We start from the raw sequence: 26,251 nt of genomic DNA on the forward strand, positions 1-26,251 counted from the left end.
GTAACACAGAAAGCAGACCGAGTAATGGCAGCGAACGCCAAGAGGAGACAGCGCCGAGAAGGAGAGCTTGGCTGGAAGCCAGGGAATCTCCTCTGTCCCCCCCCCCCCCTCTCTCTCTCTTTGCTGTTCAGTTATGCATATACCCACACACCACAACTCAAGACGGTCGATTATTGCAGCTCCGCTTCACATCTGTTCATTAAACTCCAACGTTCAAGGATACTTGTAATCTAAGAGTGCAGAGGTAAGCCGTCCGAATGTTTACGAAACACACCGGTCGCTTCAAGCTTGTCCTTTTTTCGAAGGAGTTCTCAAACAAGGATGTGACGCTTTGCTTCATTACTGCTGACACAGCGAGTGTCGCCCTCTCAGTGAGACTAAAACTAAAGCAGCAAAATGACTGGATTATCTGGGAGATGGCCTGATGAGGGCACGGCCCCGTCTTTAATCTCAGTAGTTCCCCTCTCATGGACAGCTTAATAGAGTAGTTCCATCTTATATAACTTCTAGTATCAAAATCCACACGTGCTCTCACTCTTCCACACGCATTCTCACACGCACTCACTTAAAAATAGGAAAAAGTTTCCAATTAACAATAGAAAAATGCCTTTATGAAGATAATAAAAACCTTTGCTATCAACAGCCACCCAGCTCCAGTAACAACTGCATGATCCCAACGCCCCCCCACCCCCCCGTGGTCTCGCCATCAAAGCCGTAGCAAGCAGTTTATGTGGATTAGTTGTGAGCACAAGGCTAAAAATTTCATCGGGCCAATAAAACCCGTCGAGTTCACCGAGTATAAATAGACATTAAGGCTCCACATACTCATTTAAAAAAAAAAAAAAAAACCTCGCATCAACTCTAAATGTCTAAATCCAGGCAGCAGGCGCTCACCTCCTTCACTCTTGACTGCATAAGTTAACATGCAACATGCCGCAACGGTCTACTGCGAATCATTAGTAGATCTAACACGCTCAGGGTTCTTTGCATATATCCACCATCTTCTGTCACGTTTGACGCTCAAACCACGAGCACTGCCGGTCCAAAACATGGATGCGGTAACATTAAGATGATTGTGTCTGGTCTGGTCGACTATCAGAGCAGTTGTCTGTTACGTCCGGTGACATTTACAAGAGATAAGTTCGTCCTGCAGCCACAATGCGGACGGTAGAAAAGAGGTGAATGCGGCAAACCTGTAAGTCGATGAAGGCAACTGAGTTCGAGAGTGTTTTGGCAACGATAACTAAACGATTGTGTCAAAATAATTAGACGAATGAAGTACTACATATAGGAATTGTGAATTTATCCCATCACTTGTTCATCTGACTGCATTTAAAATAAAATAAAAATTAAAACTAATTTGCACTTTTTTTCTTTTTTCAAAACAGTCCTAAAAGCAAGGCTACACTTTTAATCCATCTTTGTTTTGTTTTTCTCTGGGAAAGTGTGTGCTACAGAGTCCCGACCGACGCAACATATTTAGTAGACATTATGCTGTGCTTAACTTCCTCATATGTTTCCGTCATCCATCGCAGCTGTGCCATCTTTTCAGTCCTCTCTGTGGCATACCACTTCCTTTGCATGACAAAAAGCAAACATCCAACGGGGGTCTAGGAGGGGGAAAGGTTGAAGTTCAGCCAACAGATTGTCCGTAGTGGAGACTTCTAGTGAGGGAAAAGCCCGATCTAAGGGTGACAGAAGGTGCTGGTGGGCGGAATCCCTGAAGAAAAGAGAAAAAAAATAAAAATGTATATCTGTGCATTGGAATGTTTTAACGGGTTTTTATGATGCATGAGAAATGTAAATGCGTGTAACCTTCGTAACATGCGACTCAGATGTGCGTCTCCACGTCGGTGTAACCAGGCAGGATGTCCCCGTTGGAGCAGCTCTTGGGCTCCCCGGCCGATTGGCTGGCGGGCAGCATGTGGGCAGTGGTGGACGTGTCCTCTTGTGACGCCTGGCGTTTCTGGAGCCGGCGGTGTATGAGGGGCACAAAGAACAGCACCACGCCCCCCACCATAGGAGGTACCCCGGCCAGGGAGAAGGCCACTGTGTAGTTCCCAAAGTAACCGTGGAGGAGACCTGTGGAAAGGCAGGGCACGTTCTCACTGGTATTCTCAGACAAATATGAAACATTAGTTCATCACCGTCAAAGAAAACAGATGAGAAAAACACAGTAAAGAGAGCAGAACATCTTTTAAGCGTTGACCTCTTTTCTCGTTGTCCGTAAAATGTATTTTATTAACAGGCTTTAAATCATGCTTCATATAGTAAAGCTTTATGTGAAAAGTCCAACCAATGCCCAGACCCACCAGGAAAGGGTCATTCACATGCACTGGACTGTTACTACAATACAATACTGAAATATTGGCCTGCATTGAGCCTATTCGGAGCCATACATCCTCAAATGGGTCCATTCTGCTTGTTCCAAAGTCAGAACTGAAATCTGAAGGCAACCAAGCTTTTCAACTTTCAAGTTTATTGCCATAGGTACATCACAAATCATGTTTCCCTCCACAATTACATTTTTTTTCTCTGCTGCCCACATACTGTAACCTCGACTCTGGAAACGAACTGCCTGAGAACGCCTGGAAAGCTTGCAGGATAAAGTCTTATTTAACAATTCGACAGCACTTTTACAGACCTATCTTCATTTATCTTCACTGTTATTAAATGTTGTGGTCCTGAAGCTATCCACTCTGTTTAGTTTTTCATGTTTGTTTTTTGTTTTGTTTTATTATTGATGCCCAGCAGTTTCAAGAGCTAATTGCGAAGTTTGCCCGGTTTTCTCCGGCCTGAAAGGCACAATTTAAAGACATCGATTTTAATTGCGATGAGTGTAAGTCGAAGTAAGTGTGTGTGTGTGTGTGTGCGCATGTGTGCACATGCGTGCGTGCATGTGTGTGTGTGACTGTCTGCCCAGGCGTCCCACACATCCACATCACACATCCAAACTGTTGAAGCCATGGTCCAATGCACAGTGGGGTTTTTAGACATAGTGGGAATCCAGCTTCTTTTGATTTGTGTCTTTAAATGTTTCTCTTTCTAAATGTACTTTTACATTAAAAAAGTTTTGTTTCAATTCTACATTTATATAAGACAAATTTTGATTTTGTCATTTTACCATCGTCTTTGTGGTTTATATCTACCTCCTGTGAGTTTCTTTTTTTTTTGTGTAGCATTGTCAACACCAAATGTGCTAAACAAATACGATTTGTGAGTACTGTTTTTATCCTTCACGACCACTATAATCCACTCAAAAAAGTGTGAAAACCCCAAACAGTAATCAATAATTCTGTAATTATTTTTTTCCCTTCATATACATCAACGATTTATCAACTTAGTCACCTCTCATCCCCACTACCAATTTGGCTCCATGTCCTCAGCATTGCGAGTCAACAAGGAGATTGCACCTAATAACATGGAACTTAAACATCACCCTGTTTGCGGTTCATAGAGCCACATCCTATATTCATCCACATGAGCAAAAGCAAACAAAGTGCAGCACGGTGACAAAGCAAGGTCAACAAGTTTAACAAGCTGAGCTTGTGACAGGGGGAGAAGGGGGAGGAGGGGGAGGGGGGGGAGGGGGGGGTGCACTTACAGTGTTGCCTCTTACATATGCATTCTTGCTCAGGAACTGTACAGGCTGTACAGAACATGGTGATATAGTGATAATCCCATTCAGACAAAAGCGCTGCTGTTTTTATTTTAGAATGGAGTGTAAATATGTTGGGGGGGGGGGGTTAAATAGTAATGCTAATAATGAAAAACAGAAATGAAACTACTGTATATATGCCTTCATAGCCAGCCCTTTACTTGAAAATAGGTTGCTATGTGCCAACACAAAGAGTGTGATCATTCAGCTGATTACCCACTTTAGGTTGCATCCCACTGGGACTGGATGCTCCAAACCATATCATATGAGAGAGAGAGGTTATATTCACTGACAAAGACTGACGGCACACAAGAACTATATGGACTATAGGAAACAAAGAGGCAGTTTGTCTCTTTATGCTCCACTTCCCCCAAATGTTTCTTCTGTCTAACTACAGCAAACATTTTTTTTTTTTTAAAGCCACAGTCATTCTTCTTCTAAAGGTATTGTTTGGCATTATACAGATCTAATATAAATGACATTTTTGCTTTTTTGTTCCAACAATTTTTCTAAAGAGTTGTAGAATAGTTTTAAGGATATTGAATTATAGACTAATAGTGGTGTCACTAATAACAAATATCTCTGTTTTGAGCACGGAGAGCGAGCATGAATGTTCATATAAGAAGTACATCAAACCTCTGATTTCAGCTTGCTGAGGCCAAGGGCAGTGGTGTGGAGAGCTGTGTGAGTTTGGCAAGAAAGAGCAAAGAGGTATCTGAGTCATGAAATTATTGCTCCCCCATTAGTGCTCTTATAGGAGCTCCTGTATGCAGGCTGAGGCCACAAAGGCCAGGAAAGAGCTGCCAGGAAAGCCAAGTGTTGAGTTGTAAAAGCGGTGCAGTTACATGTGAGAGACAAAAGACGTTGTAAAAGGGAGTGTGCAGGTTATCAAAGTAGTGCTGGTGTACACACTCCAGTTATTGAGGGGGCAAATGAGAGGAACATCAGTCCTGAGGGGAAGTGAGCACTGGGATCTGACTGTGTATGTGCTTTTTTTACAGGACACAAGTTCCCAGAGACAACATGCAGTTGTTTCTGAATACAATCCTCTGTGCCATCTATGTCGCTGCCGTCAGGCCTTCACTCTCCCATATTTTGAGTTACACGTACAAGTTCCTTTCTGTGAAATTACCCTCGGTTCAAATGTAATTCTGTGGGTAGCGGTGTCGTCTCTTTATGTTCTTGGTTGCCCGGGTGAGCAGAACATTTTATTATGGCTATAAATTCCCGTCCATCTGTTTTTCTCTGCTAATATCAATCAGCTTTTAGTACGTCATTACTGCCAACATCCTGAATTTCGCTGCAATGTGCCAGATCGCTGCGAGTTCGCATGGCAGAAATCAGTGCTAAAGAAGGAAAACAAAAGTGTGTTTTCTCACCGGCGATGGGCGGACCAGCTGTCATGGGAAGAGACATGAGGCCTAGAAGGTAGCCTATAGCCTGTGACGCCTGCATGGGCCCGACAAGCTCAAAAGCTATAGGAGCCATCATGGTGAGGAAGCATCCGTCACACAGTCCCAGGAACACGCACACGACCACCAGCCCCTCGAACACCGAGCACTGAGGAATCATCATGGACATCAAGCCGAGAGCAACGAAGGACACCACCTGAAACAGAAGGAGGCGGAATTGACCCATGAATGTCTCGTCTCTAAATTACAGTGAAATGAGCGTCTGAAAGCTGCTCGTTGAGAAATAAATACATAGTCTGTTCTCAGCTGGCTCGTGTTGTTCATGTTTTTACATACAGGACAGGCCTGCAGGCCTTTATTGAGAAAAATGTTGCTTGTACAAGTGAATTCGCCGTTGACATACTGTTAGGGCACTACTGTTAGGAACTTAATTGAACTTTCACTATAGATGTTTTGATGGGCTCAAGCGTACAAAATTGCAGAAAACGCAAGTTAAATGAATCGAAAATCCTTAATCTGTCAGGAGGTCAACAACTTGCTATCGTAAAACTTGAATTTTAAGACATTTCATTTAATCATTTGTTTTATGGGCTAAGCAAGGTATTTATTTCAGTATTGTGGGTGACTGTAAAGATCTGCAGAAGTCGGCTTCATTGAACCCACAACTCTTGACAGTCACGTAAAGCTGCGGTTTTTCATACTCAGCTCCAAGTCCCTGGCAAAAATAAATAGTGTGATGTGATCCTCTCTCATGAGAAAAAGACTGTCGAGTCTAAAAAAACATGTATGTTTAGGCCAAACAGACCAGCACATCTCTCGCGTGTACGACAATTTGTGCTTACATTTAAATTAGTCGGCGACGCGGTCTCTCACCGCTAATGTTAATCGCGCTTGATTGCCTCCAGAACATGCACAGTGAGTGTGCTAGTTCTGGTCAACACAGCTAATGGATAAGCTGCGTGATTGCATTTAGCAAGAACAACATGTACAAAGGCAAGAAACGACAAACTCTGTCACCATTTACATAGCTCTCAGCAGCTGCTCCATTTTGAGACATTCTGACTCATGTTTACCTGCGGCCATTAAGCTGAATAATGAAGACAAATGTGCCTCACTAATCGCAAACACCCTTTAATTTCACCCAAGCAACACTGAAGTCTTTGAATAAATCTAATTATATGAAGAGTCATGTTTTTCAGTGAAATAGTACCGTGTCAAATTGATTGTATAACACAACAAGAAAGAGGATTACATAAAATACTTTGGGTTCGTAAGGAACCAGCGACAATAAGTCTTTATAATTGACCCCAAGTATTATTTTAGGCTAAAGTCTTTTCAGTTTACAAATTAACTAGAGAATTATGTGGACATGTATATGTAGCAAAAACAAGCTTTAAAGATTAGAGCTTCTTTAAATAAAATCTGAATGAGCAATTAAGAACAAATCTTACTGTGGGGTGAGATGTGTCGTTGTTTAATTAAGTAGCATAATGGTACACACTACCATCTAGAAGCATTAAGATTAAAAAAATAAATAACTCGAAGGGATAAAAGTGTGGCTACTGGCAATTTTAGAAATACTGTATGACTTAAGCCCCACACACCATTTTAAATGTTCTACATTTTTGTGTTAATATTCCTTCACCTGCATGTAGATCTTCATCACACCAGGAATGAGGTCCCCGATCTTGCCGAAAACAAGACGTCCCACCCCGGATGAAGCTCCAATGCAAACAAGGAGCACCCATTCCTTCTGGGTCTCCTTGAATTGCTCCTTCACAAAGTAGATCTGACAGACAAAGAAAACAACTGATGTTTTGAGCTGGCAACTTTTGTGCTGCTTTAGAAAAACAGAAACGGCTTTAATGGAAAAGACGTGGTGCAACCTGCTGGTGATTATTTGATTATTAAAACTTATTTTTCCTACGAAGTCAATAAACTTTGTGAAGTGACAATAACAAAATGTCTTCGAAACAGCAGGATAGGAAGACCCATCGCATATAAGTAAGACCTTCCCACTCTCCTCTGGTATGACCCCCAAATCAGATCCAAAACATGAAACCACCCTCTGAAGTCTTTCCTGAACATACCGGCCCTTGTGAAATATTTGCTCTGCTTTGAAGGGCTCTACGTTCATCAATGGCCATAGATTATGCATGCTTAGGAATACAGAGAGGCCATACAGGAGAGGTTTCCTGAGGTGGTCGAGCCAATACAAAGACCGGGGCTGTGTTTACATCTGGGCCCGAGCCTGAAACAACAGGCCTGACAGAGGGAGGCCGGAGCTGGAACATCCGACATCTGGATCGAGGGAGATCAACTTTACAGCTCAATGCTTCTGCTTTACACTACATCCCCATCTCTCACTATCTCACACCAAAGCCGGCCGTAGGTCAAGCACAGACGTTGCAAACATAATTGCATTTTGCATTCTAACCATTACAGAGAACAACTTGGGAGTGACTTAGCTTCCAGATTCATCGCTATGTTATGATCGTCCTATTCAAACTGTGCAGTTCCCTTCTTGCAATAAAATACAATATCAAGGATAAACAAACTGCATGGTCAGATGTTGTTCAAAGGGAGAAAACAGCTATTTGGCCATATAAAAGTAGCATTCTTTTCACTCTCAGCCCATGTTGAGGCTGTCAACAGCTGGCAGGCTGAGCCAAGGGACTGGAACAAAAGACAAAATATACAAATCAGTGCTGTTTGTTTAATCTCACAACAGTTGGAAAATGTTATGATGTGTGGTAACTGTAAATGGTATATATGCCATCAACAAGGGTATTGTCTGTTGAACTCCAACCCACCCCACCTTCCCCCCTCTCTCTCCTCTCTTTCCTCTCTCTCTTGGAGCGTTCCCACCCTGGCCTCGTACGACAGCCATGCCAGTTTCCGATGAAGGCAGCAACAGGAGGAGATTTCAAATCTTTTCCTGTTGCAGGAGCAAAAAAACTGTTCTGACACCGGAAGGCTCTCAATCACATAATATTGTTTGCCTAAGCTGCCGAACAGGACAAGAAAGTAAAAATGAAAATGATAAAAAGAAAAACACATAAAACTCAATGCTGCCTGGCAGATTGAAGGTGGAAGTTTCAGCTTTATAAAGTGGAGAGTGTGCTTTTATAGTGGTGTGGTTCAATTCAAATCAATTCAGGTTAAATGAAAAGAAGACAGAAGGCATCTATATGGAGTAATATGGTTCTCTTTGAGATATGATTATCTTTATCCTCTTAGAGGAAAACAAACATTCGATTTCCAACGCAGATATGGAAACTGTTATGGGAAAAGATTGAAAACACTGTCACACACTGTCATCTTCTGAAAACCTGGCAGCCAATAGGCAATCGCAGCAGTTATCCTCACATAACCTATTATCACACTGAGAGGAACAAGCAAGACAGGGAGCCACTGCTCAATTACGCTGCTGACATGCATTCCATTGTCCTCTTTCTGAAAGGCCCACAGAAATCGAACGGCATCAGACCACCTACAGTGCGACAGTACAGCTCTGGCATCAATCTTCTGCTCACTCTGCTAAAGCCAGCTAAAACATATAATTTTATGTCAAACACATCATTATATATAGTCGGTTCCATCAGTCTCTATGCTGTAATCGTCTCACTGTGGACCTACCTATATTACCAATAGCGTTTCAACATTTCAATCACACAACAGGAAAAACATTACATAAATGATTGGTCATTTGCCAATTAGATCAACCACAAAAAAAAAGATCTATATAAACATAGCTTTTTACTTCATAGAAGCTTTCATTTACGTCTCACAGCAATTCTAAGAAACACATTTCTAATGTCAATATAATCTCGAGTATTGTGATTAAATTCAGTGCACACACATCGACAAAAACAAAACAATTAAATGTTCTTACCAGATGAACGTATGGCACAAAGTAGCCCAATACAGCTGTGGCGACTCCAAACGCCCACACCCGGTACGTCACGATGTGAAACACACGCAGGTTGAAGTACTTCCTGACCGTCACAATGGCCCTGTTCCACTTGCTACCACCCTGTGCAGCCTGAGTTTGGGGTTCGCCAAATCCAGGGCTCATGCCCGGTGGGCCCATGCCTCGTCCGGCGGGGAGCAAAGGTTTAAATGTGAGTGCCAACAGGGCCTGGACCAGCATGAAGAGGCTGAGGATCTGGAAGGTTCTGCTAAGACCCAAAGGCTCCACCACCTTCTTGAGTAAAACCGGGAGTCCCATGGAAAAGAGGCTGGCGCCGGCAGTCACCACGCCATTGGCCAGGCCCAGGCGCCGGCGAAAGTAGTGGCCGAGGATGACCAGTGAGGGTTGAAAGGCAAAGGAGGAGCCACAGCCGAACAACACACCGTATGTGAAGTAGCGGAGAACCAAAGAGCTACAAGTGGAGTGAAAAAAAGAGTAAACGGGGAGAAAGAGTAAAAAAAGGCTATTACATAAATGAACAAATGCGAGTGTAACGTTTATTTAAAAAACTTAATTACACAAACCATACTTTTGCCTCAAAAGTGAACAAGAACTCACAAAATTCAGTGTGATTACTGCAGTAAAGGCTCAGCAAATGGTTTAAAATGTAAAGGTTAACATCATCTGAAGAAACTGGAAAAAAAAATTTCCCACTTGTCGGTTCAGTTGTTTAATTATCTAACTTCTTTAAAAAAAAAATTCTATCAAAAATAAATGTTTTCAGCTCAATCATGTAGTGCAGAATAACCTGTTGGACTCAAAGTCTGATCGTGTAACTTTACAATCACAGTCCATTTCTTAATCTTAAAGGGAAAAAAAGCAGCAATAAGCTTTCTGTGGCTTCAGAGGGAAGCGCCGTAATTTATGATCAACAGGCCCAAATGATGTCAGAGCTGATAACTGTGTCTGAAATGATAAAAAATGGTGGTGTGAAGAAGCGTGCTTATCAGATCTAGCAGTTCAGAGAAAACTAGATGCATCGTATACAAGGGCAAGTGGTAATGGTGCATTGCGGGTTCTTTAGGTACCCACTTTCTCTAGAGGAGAACAAGTGGATTTAGAACAAAAAGTCTAAATACGCTACATTAATTTTGATCCTCGAGATGAGATCAACACGCACAGTGAGAAGTACGTGACTGAGGTTTTTCTGTGTGGCGTTTGCATGTTCTACCTGAACACGAGTCCATAAACATAAAATTCGAAGTGAATTGTTGATTCTAAATTCTAAATTGTCAATATGTGATTCACTTTTAAAACATGTCTTACTTTGCAAACGACGTAGTGAGTAGCCCTATGAACGCCAGCGATGCCCCACTGACAGCGGTCTTCCTGCAACCAAAGTGGTCCGTGAACATGCTGACCACAGGCGAACAGAAGAAGATCATACCCATGGCCAGGGCGCCGACCCAGGCTGCAGAGGAGAGAGAATCCATCATCAATAACAGAAAAATACTGCGAGCTGTAAAAGAAGGACAACACAGCCTTTTATTTGATTTACAGATATGAGTTCCCGTGACATGAATTACCCCCCGGTGCGATAAATCCACATACAGATCTATATTGTGCTGTGCGGTGGAATTCACATCGAGGCTATTAAATTCGTTTTTTTCGGAGGAAACCCAGCTTGTTCTGCCATGAAACTCTTGTTACATGTCATAAAGCTGAAATAATAAAGAAGCTTTATTGTTCTTATTGTGAACCAAAAACTATGCTATATGTACTACTAAGAAAATGTCTGTAATGAGTATTGACTTTGCATCAGATTTAGTAATAATTCAATAGAATTAAAAGGACAACAAGGCACGCATCCTTTTACTCTTGTTTGGCCATATTTCTTTGACAGTTTGCATGTGTGCCATCTGGCAGGCCAGTGAAAAGGTAAATGTGAACTTCATGTTGCATCTTGTCCTTATCGTGCCCTGCAGGCAACCTGAATTCTTTAATGTCATATAAATGTCATGTTTGCAGAAGCTTTGAAGCCTCTGGATGCACTACTCAATAATAATAATTTAAAAAAAAATGTTTTTCTTGTGACCATGCTGTGATTTTGTTATCAAAATAAATATGTTACTCTTCTTCTAACTCTATAACACACTGGACGGGGTTTCCCACCAAGTGAATCAAAGCGGATCATTCTGGTATGCGCTGAAATATCCAGGCAGTGTTAAAACATAACGAGGCAGAATTGAGACACAGTGTACCCTGTAGCACAAACAACTCATGTCTGGGTCCAATCTCCGAGAGACCAAAGGTAGCTGTGCTGTCTACGACCGTGTCTCGCCTGTAGGTCACACTGATCCAACAACTCAACGCAAAATGAGACGGGAGGAACTGATAAATATGTGGTTGGACGGACTGATTTGTGTAGTGACACGTGCACAAGTTCAAAGACTCTGCAAGTTCTGCAACACCACTGTTATACAACAGGACCGAAAAAACAAAAGTCTTTGTTTTGGAGATTCACATTCTGTTCTATAAATGTATACATTTTCTGGTACATAGAGTACACTACAAAGCCAAATTCTGAATAGTGCGAGGGTGGGCCTGCACCCCAGTCTTCCTATGGTTTATTTGTCTAAGCGGAACATTGGGAGGGAAACGCGCTTGTGTGGTATGCACTTCTTGAACTCGGGCCATTCTATAGCTTTCACCTACAGGCCCGACATCCACAGAAAACAAATGCAAATGTTTTTTCACATCTCAGCCAATATAGCCGACATCCAGCGTTTTTTTTTTGAGGGAGCGATAGACCATTATTTGTTGTTGGATCTTGCCGTTCCTTCCCATATTAAAAAGTTGCTGGCAAACTTACATGAGATCAGTTCCAGAACTGTTTGAAAAGTACAGTGATTTATCACCGGGAGATTTCACACCGTTTTTGTTACACGTTCAAAAATCCCCCAACCGTGCAAAAGAATCAAAAAAAAAGCAATGACTATCTTTGTACGAACGTCATGCTTACAGAGAAAGACGATAAGATAAGAAAGTGATGACTTAAGTGGTAAAGCGGGTCGTGCTTTAATGAATGGATGAATGAATCTTTAGTTTGAATATGCAAACATAAAAAAAGAAAAGAAACATTGAGGTGAATAAAACAAAATACAAAAGAAACAACTTACTCCGCTTAAGTCTACCTTTGCATGAACAAAAAGGAGCAGGAAGAAGTAAAGACTGATTTAGTCCTGCTGCTCACACACTCCTATATCCCTGTCAACAACTCACACAGAGGTCCTGTGTTAACGTTCTTGAGCTGGACATTAGACATGAAGTTGATTAGGATGAAAACGCACCACAAAAGTGCATTTTAGTGAGAAATTGTTTGGGTTTTGCTCTGTGAAGGTGTCTCGAAATGACTATGCTGTATTTGGTGCTAATCATCAGAACTTCTGACAGAGTTGTGTTGGTTTTCATTGGGTTGTGGCCTTCTGGTGCCTGGAATCTAAGAAATAATGGCAACAGCCTTGAGTGCTGCCGCGACGGGGATTACTTTTACCATCACTGGTATTTTTCCAGCATCTCATGTTCTCTCTTATTGATGTAGCTCTCACATGAGACCACACAGTCTATCACCAGCAAACCTTTCTGCGCCTTGTCCATTACCACATGTCCAGAGGGTTTGTCTGGGAAGGCCACAGGCTCTTAACTCGCTCTCTGCTCGTCACCGTGGTCTCTCCTACATGAATTTGTACTACATGTCCCACTGTGTATGACGTCGCCTTCGCAATCGTTTGGGAGCTCGTCAGTGAAAATCTTGTTTCTGTGTACGCAGCTGCCAAACGCATCACACTGGATCAAGTATTTCATGCTGGCGTTCGGAGTTCTGGATCAGAATTGCATGCTCTCTCCGTACAGTTCAGTTTCGACTTTATATGGAGATGCATTTTATGTGTACTGGACTGCACTCCTGTGAAGTACATCCTGGATGATTCTCTGCAGAGTAGGGCACATTATCTAGTTGAATGGCTGAAGAAATGGGTTTGAAAGAGGAATGACAGCATCCAAGGCTGAGAGCCAGGACCAGAAGCTTTCATGTAGAGCTCCGAGGCTCTATTATAACGCAAGTATCTGCATATTTGTCTGAACCAATAAAAAAAGACAAGGTCTGATTTAAGGTCCAAAGTACATTCAGGGGATCAATAGAACAGACTTGTGTCTCATTACTTCACTGTGTCCTCTGTATTTTGGCCGAACTAACCCGCAAACCCCCTTTTCCCCTGCCCCTGACACAAGAAAAGGTCTGTGAATGGGCCGAGTGAAGTGGACTCATTAGAGGGGATTAGGTCTAAACACTTTCAGACAAAAGGAAAAGAACTCAGTGAAGGAGAGAGGACCGGAATGAAATAGATGTGTGTGTGTGTGTGTGTGTGTGTGTGTGTGTGTGTGTGTGTGTGTGTGTGTGTGTGTGTGTGTGTGTGTGTGTGTGTGTGTGTGTGTGTGTGTGTGTGTGTGTGTGTGTGTGTGTGTGTGTGTGTGTGTGTGTGTGTGTGTGTGTGTGTGTGTGTGTGTGTGTGTGGGTAGCAGTAGTTACAGGGCTAAACAAACCTTCCTCTCTCTGTGTGATAGATGCAGTCTGACAGCGAGAAACTGAGAGAGAGAGAGAGAGAGAGAGAGAGAGAGAGAGAGAGAGAGAGAGAGAGAGAGAGAGATCCCTGTGTACACGCCAACAAGAAACATCTTGTGACACAAAATGCTGCAGGAGGTTTAAAGGAACATCCTAATTGAAATAAGGGATTCGCCCAAGTTCAAGGATATTAGTTCATCAGCAGCTCCTGTCTTCAATGAGACGATATAAATGGGGCAAACAATAATGCCAGAATGGTGAACAACATAATCATTTTAAATACAATACAACCAATAATATAATAATTTCCCAATTAAATAACAAAATTAATTAAAATAGTAAAACCATAGTATGTATCATCAATGAATGACTTTAATGACTACATCATCAGAAAACTTTTATTTTTAAGGTTTTACAGTCTTTCTTATGTGTTATTACAATATTAGCTTTGGTTTTTACATTTTCATGTGGTCTTCTCTACAATAATGTAATTTATTGATGGACTGCCAAAATGTTATTATATTGTTAAAATAGTTAATTACATGATTGGTTGCTACACTGGTTAGGAGGGTGTCCTTTGCACACGTTTGCATGGAGCTGCTTCGACGTCTTGATAAATACTTTTTTTTTTTCTTTTCTTTTTTACACCGGACTGTGTTCTTGTTAGATTTGCTTCTGACTTTGAATTAAACGTCTTGTGAAGCACCAACAGAATCTAATTTGCATCCTCTTTATCAGATCTGAGCAGAGCCAAGTCGTTTGGAGAAATGCCCCTGCGGTGCACAGGAAACTATATCAGTCACACTTACGTCACAAATATTGTTTTCTTCTAAACCCATGTGTGCCAAAGTAATAATAAAAAATGAAGAAAAAAAAAAGTGTCACTATCAAAATGTTTTCCCACAAAACCGTTTGGAGCCAACGCAGATACAACAGGAAATATTTCTTCCTCGACACAATACAACACGGTGTGTATGGAAACGTCCCGGGTCCTCGCTGTTTAAGCAAACAATGGCCATGTATATTTTTGAACTGTATAAGGAAACAAGGACATACAGGACTGTACTGCTGACGTGGATGTCACTCCTCAAGGCCATATGAAATACCCTTAGCAGATGCTGGAGCTGGACAATGATGTGTGATGTAAAGGGCCCTTGGCACAGAAAGCATGAAAGAGGTATAAAACACTTAAAGAGACACTTAAATCCTTAGCATGGAAACGTTTTGCATAATAGGAAGAAAGAATATTTCATGACCAAAGTTCACTTTTGTTTATAATTAACATTCTATAAATTGGAGCAACTTCTTAATGATTTCAGTAAAACATTGGCTGGACACTTATGATTCACTCCTTCCTACTATTCATTTTGTGACTATTTATCTAACTGGGAGGTTGGGCATATGTTTGACCATTAAGATCTGTCACTCGCACTACTTTTATAAGCACAGTGCTATTGTTTACACTGTTATATAAATATAATTTCATATTTCCAAGTTACATTTCCCAAGAGCAATAAGTGACGCATGAATAATTGTCACGTGAGTCACGACTCTCGTCAACTAGCAAATAATAGTTTGAAAGAGAACAAAGTTATAAATCATAGCGGCTATGAAGGGTTGGCTAACGACATAAAGGTTTGGCTGGGAAAAAAAAAACTCCCATACAGCATTACCAGCAAGTAGTCCGCTAAACATTCACTTTCACTGTGACTTAAGAGTGTTTCGTGAAAGCAGCTGCCACTGGCATGTCTGCATAATTTAATGTTTAGTACATTCCTCACTGTGAGTTGTTTACCAGCGGTGATTTTGTAGGCTCTTTAGGCTTATCGTTCTTAATTCCTCACTAGGTCATATTGAATTAATGCATTCAACTATCGTGGCACTGCTTTTTCCACAGCTGACATTAAAAGAGATTATTCTATTAAGAAAAAGAAAGAAAACACTGAACCTTATGCAGAACGTACTTAAGAAATGCAACATACAGGCAACATTACACTGACTGTTTAAATAAACAAAGCAATTACATTAAAGGCTTATAGGTGTTGCGGTTGTGCTTTGGTACACACAATTTTACAAGATGAGAAAAGCATCTATTGTATAAAATATACAACATTTTATATATATATATATATATATATATATATATATATATATATATATATATATATATATATATATATATATATATATATATATATATTTATTTATTCATAAACCTATCAGGCTGCATTTCCTGCTTATTAGAAATCTCCCAAATTGAGATGTAATCTGAAAGGCATTGCTTCTGGTGATGAAAAGGATAATGCTCCAAATCCACAATGTCATCTGGAAGGGTGAATCTGCTAGAAAGCCTATAGATATATTAAATGCACATGTCTTTGGTGTTGAAATGAACTCACAATCGGGTTCGTTCACCGGCCTCGTATTTAGGACACATACCACATGGGCTGAAAGACTGAAAAGCTGCAACCTCCTGCAGACCGAACATCTTGGCATGACAGGTGTATCTTTCTGTGCCGCGTCATCACAGACTACAAGCTAAAATTAAAGAATAATTAATAGGGAAAACTGTAATCCACATTTCTTTATGCCCAATGTTTTTCTCGTCTTTACGCAACTGTGTGCGAGTGTGTGGAGCCTCTGAAGACTGATCCAACCTGAACCTGTTCCCCTGCCCTCTGGAATGCCAAAAATGCCACCCTGCACCTCGATCTGCCAACATGGGATTTCTCGCTGCACAGAAGATGCCGGAGAAATCTCAGGGAGCACAGGGGAGCACTGACTAAACACAACAAGATGTATGCGATTCAAACTGAACTCTACCCGTTTAAATCACACATGTAGTGTTGTGTTGATGTTTTTGACGATTATGCGTACTGTCGCTTTAAAAAGTAAAAAGAAAAAGCTTTGACTATACAAACATTAGGAGCCTCTGTTTATTTTAAGTGTCCCATAATAATCCTAAAAGCTTTTCAAGCCCGAAGAAATGTCAAGTGCAGACATCTCTTCGGTGCCTTTAGGTTATAAATACCTGCTAATATGTACAAGTGGATTCAGCGTTACAACTTAACGCATTCCAGCCCAATACTGATGATGGCTGAGCAAAATAACAGGTAGGGTTCAAGGTTGCAAAAGGACAACAGTGGTGTGATCGAACAGACAAATCAATGATTGCGGCACAAACTTGAACAATATTGCAACATTTTGAGTCCGTGTCGATATTTGACTGAGTTTTAATGTGTGTTTCTGTAGTTACCATGGCCCATTTTGGACAATATACTGTATAATTTAGTGCGTGAGAGTGGACAAGTGTGGCACATATGTTATTAAAATGTTCTTGCAGGACTGTTGGTGATTTGTGTCAGGCTTATCAAGGTTTTCAAATGTCTTTTCAGCCATTTCATGGATAACTTTAATGCGTAAGTTGTGTGAAATGGCTCTTCTTTAGTGCTGCAGTAGCACTTCAAAATGAGCGTGGCAAATGCCCCCGCTGTGTTTTTAGACAAGGTAGTGAAAGTTTAAAAAAAAAAACTAATAAGGACTGAATTTCATTTTTCCTCAGTATTGAATTCAACTCAACATTTAGACACAATCAGGACACAATGTGCTTCGGATTTCTCATCACAATGCCCCCCGCTGTTCTGTCTCACACATGCTGCATATAGGCAGAAAGCATATGAGGCAACCTAAATGAAAAATTCATCCCTCACTCACTCAGTCCCTTTCTTCTGTCCCTTCACACAGTCCCAGGTTTCGCAGACCCCGCAGCCGGCAAGCGCTGCATTTTGAACTCCTCCCGTCAGGTTCAGCGCTCCCGAGCACTTGTCCCACATCACCGCACAAGGAGCCGCTCGCTCCCCACTGGATGTAAATACAAGCACTGTTCTTTGTTTCCCCATTTTTGAAAGAATGCTGTGCTGGACGCCTGCGCTACATCCACAACACATTTCTCTCTTCTGTTGCGTGTGGTCGCTTGAAGAATAAAACCGGCTCCCATGCTGCAATCGTTTAAGAAAACGACACCATCTGTGAGTCCTAACCCACTCACCTCTGCCTCAATACATTCTTGTGTTCCTAAATTTAAAAAAAAAAAGGCAGATCTAACCCCCCACGTACTGACGGGGTATTTTAAAAAGCTCTTGTTTCCCCCTCAAGGCTTAATAAATAACTCGTAAAAGGAGTTCAGCAACACCTCATGACAATCTTAAACTGATATTTAACCATCTCCAGTCTTTTCTTATTGCCCACTCCCTCTGTGGTCCTACACTTTTATAGCAATTGAAGCAGCTTGCCGTGTTTTAAATGGTTTACAGAACTAAGTGAGTTTAACTATTGGTCACAAACCCCTCCGAGACTGGATAGTTGAAATAGAGCCTGTACAACATATTGCAATTGAGCTGTTTCCCAATGTTTCCCTCTGCTGCCGAGGAGAAAGATCAGAACACGGCCTACTCACTTAATCTGTTCTCATAAGAGAGTACAGCAAGAATTAAATCCAAAGAACAGCTGGGCATAAAATCTTTCACAAGTCCAAAAAGGGGGGGGGGGGGGGACAGATGAGGAAACCTCTTGACACCCACTGCCCTTTGTCGATGCAACATATCAGGAGTAAGTCTGGTTTCAAATGACTCCGGGAACACGAGTAAAATTCAGACTGCATGTTTCCAGAGCAGATGCATGATTATCATGCTTTGTGCCACACAGAAATGTGAATGTAACGCTTTGCCTGCAGACAAAAAATGTGCTTTTCTGACAAGGTGCAAGATGATGGTAAAGATATCTACCCGAGCTTACATAAACAAAGAGGAAAACTGGGCTTCAGTTTGTTTTCTTTTTTCCCCTCTAACTGTCGTCACGCTAATAATAATGAAAGGCACAACTGTTCCAGGCAACAGTCTTCCAACAATCCTCCATTTCCAGATTCAAACTAATTTGAATCATTAATGGTGACTTTGACACTTAATAGGGAATACATTTTTAAAAATGTTTTTTTTTTTTTTTTTTTTTAAATGTTTCCACTGAAATGTGGACAGATCATACAATGCATGCATTCAAAACTTTATATCTAAGGAAAGAAGAAAACAGAAGTCCAGTAATTATTAATTAACTCAGGAGCTTATAACACGATTAAAACCAAGAAGCCAAGTTTGTGCGTTTTAGTACCATTTTAGGAGAAAATCTCCAGTCATGCAAACTGCAGTTTAGTTTTTTTCAACATGCAGGAAATATTCATTTCAATTTTTAAAAAAAATATTGATGGACCACAAATTTGAATATTAATAGATCTGTGGATTTCAGAGCTTCTCTTGGAGGCAAATGCATCTGCAAATGAACTGTTATATTCCTAGAAAGCAACATCAGTCATTTTTATGCAAAGGCCTAAATTTCCCCTTCTGCGTTCTATCCCTGCCTCCCCCATTGCCATGCAACTCTATGCCAAGTGGCAGAAGTAAAAAAATAAAGGCATAATCTTAAAATCTGCTGGAGAACCCTCGTGACAGAATCCTACACAGGATGATGTGATAAAATGCTTGAAGTGCTTATGAAGCCAGAATCAATGGCCAACAACAGTCGTATTGTGACACAGTCAATAGCAGTTCCTGGAATTAGAAGGCCTTTCTTCTTACACTGTCTGTGGGAGAAACAAAATCGATCTCCAATCAAGCAAAAGTTTGAGGGGTTTTTTTCCGTCACATGTCATATCCTTTCAATTCTAACACAGATCTGTGAAAAGGTAATAAATCCTAAATTGGACATGCCACATTCTTTTTTGGGTGGGATGTACTGCCTTTTAAGTAGAATCTCCAACTTGATGCCCTTGGGGTGGGAAAGACCTCATCAAAGGTCTCTTTGTTACCAAGACAAATACATTTGCTGCAATGTTTGGTGGAGAGCTGCTGTCCTCACTCTGTGGGTAGTCATCTCAGAACACCACAAAGTAACTGCAAAATAATATGCACATCTTAAATGTATAGGGGGGAGGCACACGTGTCACATAACACTATGTTCAGTGCACCAATTTATGTGCAAGTAATCCTGCTTGAACTCGTGGGCTGACCCACATATGCACCATGCGGCAACGTATAGCTTCACAAAAGAAATTGGAGCATGACATGAAAATCAAGTGTGCCTCTTTTGTCCTGGTGTTCCCTGACATGACAAGCGTGAACCGAGCCTGCATCCTGAAGTGACTCCATCCGCATCCACCACCACCAGTTGATGTGGCGTTTGATCCGGGCTCCCCTGAACAGACAGTCTGCCCGCTACTCACCCACTTTGAACTGCGACGTCTGGTCGTCTGGGTCCGTGTGCTCCCTCACCAGCATCGTGTGCAGGATGCCGAAAGAGTTCTGGATGCCGAAGATGGACCCGTTGCACCAGGTCGCAGCGAAAACCACCAGCCAGCCGAAGCCTCCCTCCGGGGGGACGAATCCGCCTCCGTGGCCGTGGTCGTCCGCCTGCACCCCCGCCTCGGAGTCGGAAGCTGGGGTCGACTTGCAGCCAGCCTCGATCAGCCGCACGTCGCTGTCTTCCTTCGAGATTTTACTCTCGCCGCCCGCCGCGTGTTCATCTTTGTTCCCGTCTGAGTCCCGGGGAGCATCTTTCTGCTCCATCCGAGGATCCGCAGCCGGCTGCTCCGTCTGGGACACTCCGCCGGACGGCTGCGCTTGGCTGTCTAGACCGTTGATCCCCATGCTGTCTGGTCCGCTGGAGAGGTTACTGTGGGCTCCCGGCGCACCCGCATGGGATATAGGTCACTGACATAAGAGCACCGATTTGAATAACTGATTTGATTGGCTATAGATCTGTCGAGAGTGCAGAACGGACGGTCCTTTACGGGCAGACGAGCCACCTACACGCTGCGCGCGGAGACAAAAGTCCGAGAGCGTCAACTTCTGTGAATAAAACCTGCGCGCGTTACATGCGCGTGGCTGTTTACCAGCAGGACCCCGCACACACACGTACACACACTCCTTCTCTGTAACACACGCAAACTGCAGACTTTACGCCATACATTCACTTCTTCTGGCTCCTCGGTGCCAAAACACGGATCAACCTGAGAAATCGTCTGCTCCGCCTCAAACGCCGAGTCGTCCTGTCACGCACTCAGCTCCAGCAAAAAAAAAAAAAAAAAAAAAAAAAAAGTCCGCAACACCTCCCGTGCTTACAAACTGTGATCAGGCGCTCCTCCTCCTTCATGTAACATCTCACCGCGGTGGAAACGGAACATAGGTAGGCCTGTGCGGGTCCCGTGGGCAGCCTCCCTGCTCCTTAAATGTCAACAAAGCCCCAGCCGTCATTCAGCCGCTCGCCCCCGCCTCCTCCGTCAGGCCAATGGACGTCGGTTGGAGCCGAGTCCGACCGAGCGGCTTCGTGTCTGCTTACGGAAAGACCCGAGTGGGACCCGAGTGGGACCCGAGTGGGACGGGACGAATCACAACATCCTGTCGTTCAAGCAGACATCCGCCGCCGCCGCGTTTCCGACTACTGAGAAGAAAGAGTGCTCACTGCCCGTACACACTGAGGATGTATCATTACTACTGATATAAATAAATAAATAAATAAATAAATAAATAAATAAATAAATAAATAAATAAATGAATGAATGAATGAATGAATGAATGAATGAATGAACAAGAATAATATATATTTATTCGGCAATTTTGGAGAACACATTGTCCTTAACAGACCCCTATAATTTGATTTGCTAAAAACGAGTATTCAAGCAGCAGTCAACTAAACCCATCTGGTGTAAACCTGCAAACTCTGGCTAACTTATATTAGTCTGAAAACTTTTCACTATCCCGAATAGAAAGGTCTCTACAAGTTATCAATAAAACTATGATTTGTACATTTTACTGGGAGGTTTTTCACTCCACTTTCTGATATTCACTGGGACAAAATATTGAGCAACAAAAACGGACTCGTGACTGCATTGGGGTTAGAAATATAAAACATATGTGGAACAGTGAAATGAAACGGATCATGATTTTTTATGTTTTGCTTTGTTACCATTTTTATGGTAATAATAATAATACATTTGTAAAACATTTAACACTACAGTTGCAGTTGGCAATAACTTGATAAACGTGACAAATGATAACTCAAGATTACTAATAAACACAAAGCATATGTGGAATAAATCATAATAATATGCTACAAATGTATAATTGTAATTCTCGAAGGTATAAAGCAATTCCATCTGTGTACCAGTCCGGTATGTTCAATCAAATAAACCCAGATGTGCAAGATGAACTTTTTTATATGAATGCTCCGGAGTGTCTCAAACCTGTCCCTGCCTTGTGCAAAGCTAGAAAACCTATTGATTTAATGTTCAGGGCAATAAGTCTACAGGAGCAGTGAAGAAGATGAGCAGCAGTAGTGACAATTCACCACCAGGTGGCGCTACACTTCTGTGTAAGCGCTTGACAAAGGCCAATAAAAACAAAATCCGAGCTTGTACATGTTTCTGTTTCTCACTGTTGTGTTATCATTCATTATATTACAAATTTCACTTCATTTTAACCTCCCCTGAATATTGATGCTAAGGTTAAGTCATACTTTGGGGTATTTACACTAAACTGACATGCTCCAATAGAGCAAGTATAAAGAAATGATTGTGAAGCAGAGGTGGAAACTCTAAAGAATTAGTGACTTTTTAACCACATTGTGAAAAGCAGGTATTTGATTCAGTTTATCTACATTTATATATATAATATATATGTTCAAAATACAGACTAAAAATAGGTCTACAAAATAAATAAAATAAATAACGTCAAATTGTTTCTCAATGTTAATATGAAGGATGAATTTTCTGTTTGAGGAAAAAATACAAACCACTGAATGATATGATTCTAAACTTAGCTAATTAGATTATATGGTGTGAATTGTACTTTAGTGTGAGAAAAAAAGAAAACATAGCCTTCTTTAAAAGGAATGCCATTGAAGTGCAGTGTCCATAAATCAGAACTTTGTTATTTCCACCTCTGATGTTGCGAGTATGTCAGGCGTTCATGGCAAAATGTTATTTCTCAAATCACAGTTTGTTATTAGACATCAATCCATCCATCTTCTACAGCGCTCCATCCAATCCCAGCTGAAAGCAGGGGACGCCCTGGACAGGTCACCAATCCATCATGGAAACTTCACACAGAGCTTGAACCATTCTCACTGTGAAGCAAAAGTGCTAAAAACTTCACCACTGCAAGGCCTCATGTTCAGATTACAAACATTCAACAGGGAGACATCTAAACAGCTGACTTTATCATTGGCATAGTATTCCCACTTGGTAAAATCAAAGGCAAAAAATCGTTCTGGCTTGTTTTTCTGTTTTTTTTTTCTTTTAAATACAAACAGACTTGTTATGTTCCGTTCCCACAGAAGAAAAAGTTTTGATATCACCATTCATGGACAATTGCGTCAACAGTGAGGATATTGAAGTTAAATCAAATTTGAAGACTGTTTTCTCAAATACCAGCACTTGTATGCTGTATTGTTGTTTTAGTAGTAGTAGTAGGAAACGAGGCAAACAAATTGTTTGGAGCTGCGCAACAATGATGACACAAAGAGACAGAAAAGGCGATGGAAGGATAAGAAATAAATGTCCTGTAATCATTCAAGTATGTATTGGATTCAGGAATGTGAGACTTTGTTATCCGCTCGGGCTGCTTCATCATCTCACGGCTGTTTTCAATTAGCCCCTTGAGGGTTCAACACACAACTAGGCCCACGTCGGCTCCACAGCTGGTTGGCGGCTTAAAATAGCAGTTCGCACAACTTCACAGTTTGATCATACGACTACGCTCGGATTCCTTTAGAATGAAGTGGGGGTCAAAGGCGACGGGGATCAGGCCCGGGGTAGTGCTTCCTGTCTCGGCTGAAATACTTTAAATCCTCCGGAGAGGTGTGGGTAGCAGAGGGATGAGGCCAACACATTTCTGAATCCAAGTCTGAACGAACAAGTGAGTAAAGATGAAAGTGAATGTGGTTTTCCATCCCAACCGGCTCAACAAGTAATGGAGTATGTTTGCCTGGAACTATTAATATGTCGTACGAGTAATATTTAATGACCCCCCCCCCCCGAAAATCTCTTTTGAACACTGGCGCAATCTAGAACATGGGGGTGGTGCTACGTGCAGGTTGTCTGACACGTGACAAGAAGCATGCTGCAACACGCTGCGCTGGTGGGAGAGCCAAGCTGCACTGGCAAGCAACTAATTACTTCGGATAGCATGACTCACCCTCTGTGGCTCCCTTTATTCCTCAGGGACCTTGGAACCACAGCAACACAACTTTGACTCGCTGGCTCGACACTGACAGCAGAAAGTCATGCGTAAATACACTCCATCTCCTTAGTGATGCCGCCCACTCCAGATATACCTATTGGGCAGTTTACTCATCAAGCACATAAGGGCATGTTGGAAGACAAAACAATGGACTTTATCGGCAGTACAATCTGTGCTCAGATGTGTGTCTCACTCCCGTGTTGCGCCTGGTTTCACCTGAGAGGAGAGTGCACGCATTCCTCCGGGAGTCGCCCACCTTCTAATCATGAGGGACCGAGCACTCTATGCTGGCCATCATTGCATCAGATTTTCCACAAACAGAGAGAATGAACCAAATACACAAAACTTTGTGTTTTAATTCATCCCAAATAAACGGCATAACTGACACACTTGACATAGACTCTTATACTGATGTGTTCAACTCTGACAGCTATTTTACTAATATAAACTCAAAGTATCACATATTCCCCGTGTTTTATTGTATAAAAGTACAACTATATTATGGAAAAACTTCATCCATTTGTCCTTTCATCCATATTTTATACAGATTTACCCAACTCAGGGTCATAAGTGTGTTATGTGTTTGGACTGAAGAAGCCATGCTCGATCAGTACAACCGTTTCTCAAAACTGAACAACCAGAAAAATATGTGAAATCTCAACATGTTATTTATGATCTCCCGGCGCAAAATACTGTGAAATGTCCTCATTCGGACGCCTTCATTTTATCTCTTGATTTCATCACAGCCAAAAACTAAACAATTGACTTTGTGTTCTATCAGGTTCTCCAGTCCACCAAAACATCTCAAAAAAATCTAACAAATGAGGAACAGTTTTGAATTTTATTGAAAATGTTTTATTGATTTATGAATTGTCATTTTTACACTTCACAAAGCAAGTAATTCCTCAGGCATTAGACCATTATTTCATACCCGTAATATATGCTGTATGAGACATAATACGTAGACGTAGCAACAAAAAAAATACGGTCAATTTGTTTTTCCCTCTACAACTTTGAGAAAGTAGAAAACTAAAGTAGTATGAAATCAAGAAAATATTTGTGTGTTCTGTGTCACAAGGGAAAGGAAAGTACTATAAAGTTTACAATCTGATGCAGTAAGTTTACTGTATGGACGTCCAAGTCTAGCAAAGCTGATTACTGTATGTTATTACCTTTACCAACAAAAGTTGAGCGACCAACAAAAGTTATGTTTTCATCTACCGTACGTGTATTTATCGCTTTATTTCATTACTTATTGGTTTGTATGTATGTATTTTACCAACTTTTCGCAAAAAACTACTCGCCCGAATTGCATTCAATTATGGATTGCATTATGGATTGCATTATGGATGATTTGTCATCATCCAAAGACCAATCGATTAGATTTTGGGACGTTAACGGTTAACCGTTTCCCAATAAATCTCAAAAAACTGCGAAAAAGTTTCCCATACAAAGCGAATGAGCGAGGCGCCGCATGGAGGAGATCAAAGAAGATCAGCATCTGTTTCCATGGAGACTATAGAAGACAACAAGTCTCAACTGTTGAAATACTATTCTTCTTTAGACACATTGGCCACATTGATTCATGTTTCTTCCTGTCCATTCAGCTTCCCACACTTGACCAAAGAAGTAACTCATGCATGCGTCTCAGACTGTCTTCATATGCGTGTCACCTTAAGGTTTAATTTTATCTGTCATCATTAGTTGAACTCCCACAATGTGTCACTGACTAATCATGTCTGTAAAATACTGCCCTGACTCCTATCTCTTGGTTTTTAGACTTTTTCCATTCAAAACAAACAAACATTTGTCGGAATTTCACCACTCGAGTTGCTGGTGTCGAAAAAACACACCTCGAGGCAAATTGAAACGCTCCTCAGCCGAAGCAACATTAAATACATAGTAACTAAATTGTGAGAACATTTCTGCAACAAAAGGAAACTCGTTCGCAAAGTTCTCGGAGACAGATTATCTCATTCTGGGAATGAATGTTGAAGTGAATCACTCTAACTTGTGATATTCCATAGCAACCTGTACCACCCAGTTACACAGGCAAGCTGCTGAAACTTATCAGCCGCTGACGTTGTGCGGGGACAGACGAGAGGTGGAGGAGATGTTGTCTCACGTAGCCAAAACATTTTACAGCTTTAAACCGGACAAAAAATGAGAGATGAGTGGAAGCACTAGTCTTCACTATACATCGGCATGTAAAGAATATGCAAAAGTAATACTATATTTTTTTACTAAAGTGCACCATAATATTAATTAGTTATGAATTCAATACATATGCAGGAGATGCGGTGCGCACGATGATGCATACATGTATAATTGTCATTACAGTTAAGTCTGTTGTAAAATACT

The 26,251-nt window shown here is 41.5% G+C and overlaps 1 protein-coding gene across 1 annotated transcript; it reads right to left on the reverse strand.

The window, feature by feature from the left end:
• Nucleotides 1–1,290: 1,290 nt before the first annotated feature.
• On the reverse strand, nt 1,291–20,929 carry slc16a2 (solute carrier family 16 member 2). Its single transcript, XM_080466069.1, has 7 exons — nt 19,876–20,929; nt 10,310–10,454; nt 8,966–9,455; nt 6,716–6,859; nt 5,038–5,266; nt 1,816–2,082; nt 1,291–1,720 (listed from the first exon to the last, which is right to left on the reverse strand). The coding sequence occupies exons 1-6, from the start codon at nt 20,297–20,299 to the stop codon at nt 1,832–1,834; spliced, it is 1,683 nt and encodes a 560-aa protein (XP_080322195.1). The 5' UTR covers nt 20,300–20,929; the 3' UTR covers nt 1,291–1,720; nt 1,816–1,831.
• Between the last annotated feature and the right edge of the window lie 5,322 nt (nt 20,930–26,251).

Source organism: Lipophrys pholis (assembly GCF_963383615.2).
Source record: "Lipophrys pholis genome assembly, chromosome: 6".
Classification (NCBI taxonomy): domain Eukaryota; kingdom Metazoa; phylum Chordata; class Actinopteri; order Blenniiformes; family Blenniidae; genus Lipophrys; species Lipophrys pholis.

What these genes read in the sequence shown, in the direction of transcription:
- slc16a2 (XM_080466069.1), bottom strand. Translation starts at nt 20,299, where the DNA reads ATGGGGATCAACGGTCTAGACAGCCAAGCGCAGCCGTCCGGCGGAGTG. An exon ending in TGATGAAGATCTACATGCAG is followed by an intron (nt 5,267 to 6,715) that starts GTGAAGGAATAT and finishes CTTCTGTTTCAG; the next exon opens with GTGGTGTCCTTCGTTGCTCT. An exon ending in AGCTGGTCCGCCCATCGCCG is followed by an intron (nt 2,083 to 5,037) that starts GTGAGAAAACAC and finishes GCCTTTCCACAG; the next exon opens with GTCTCCTCCACGGTTACTTT.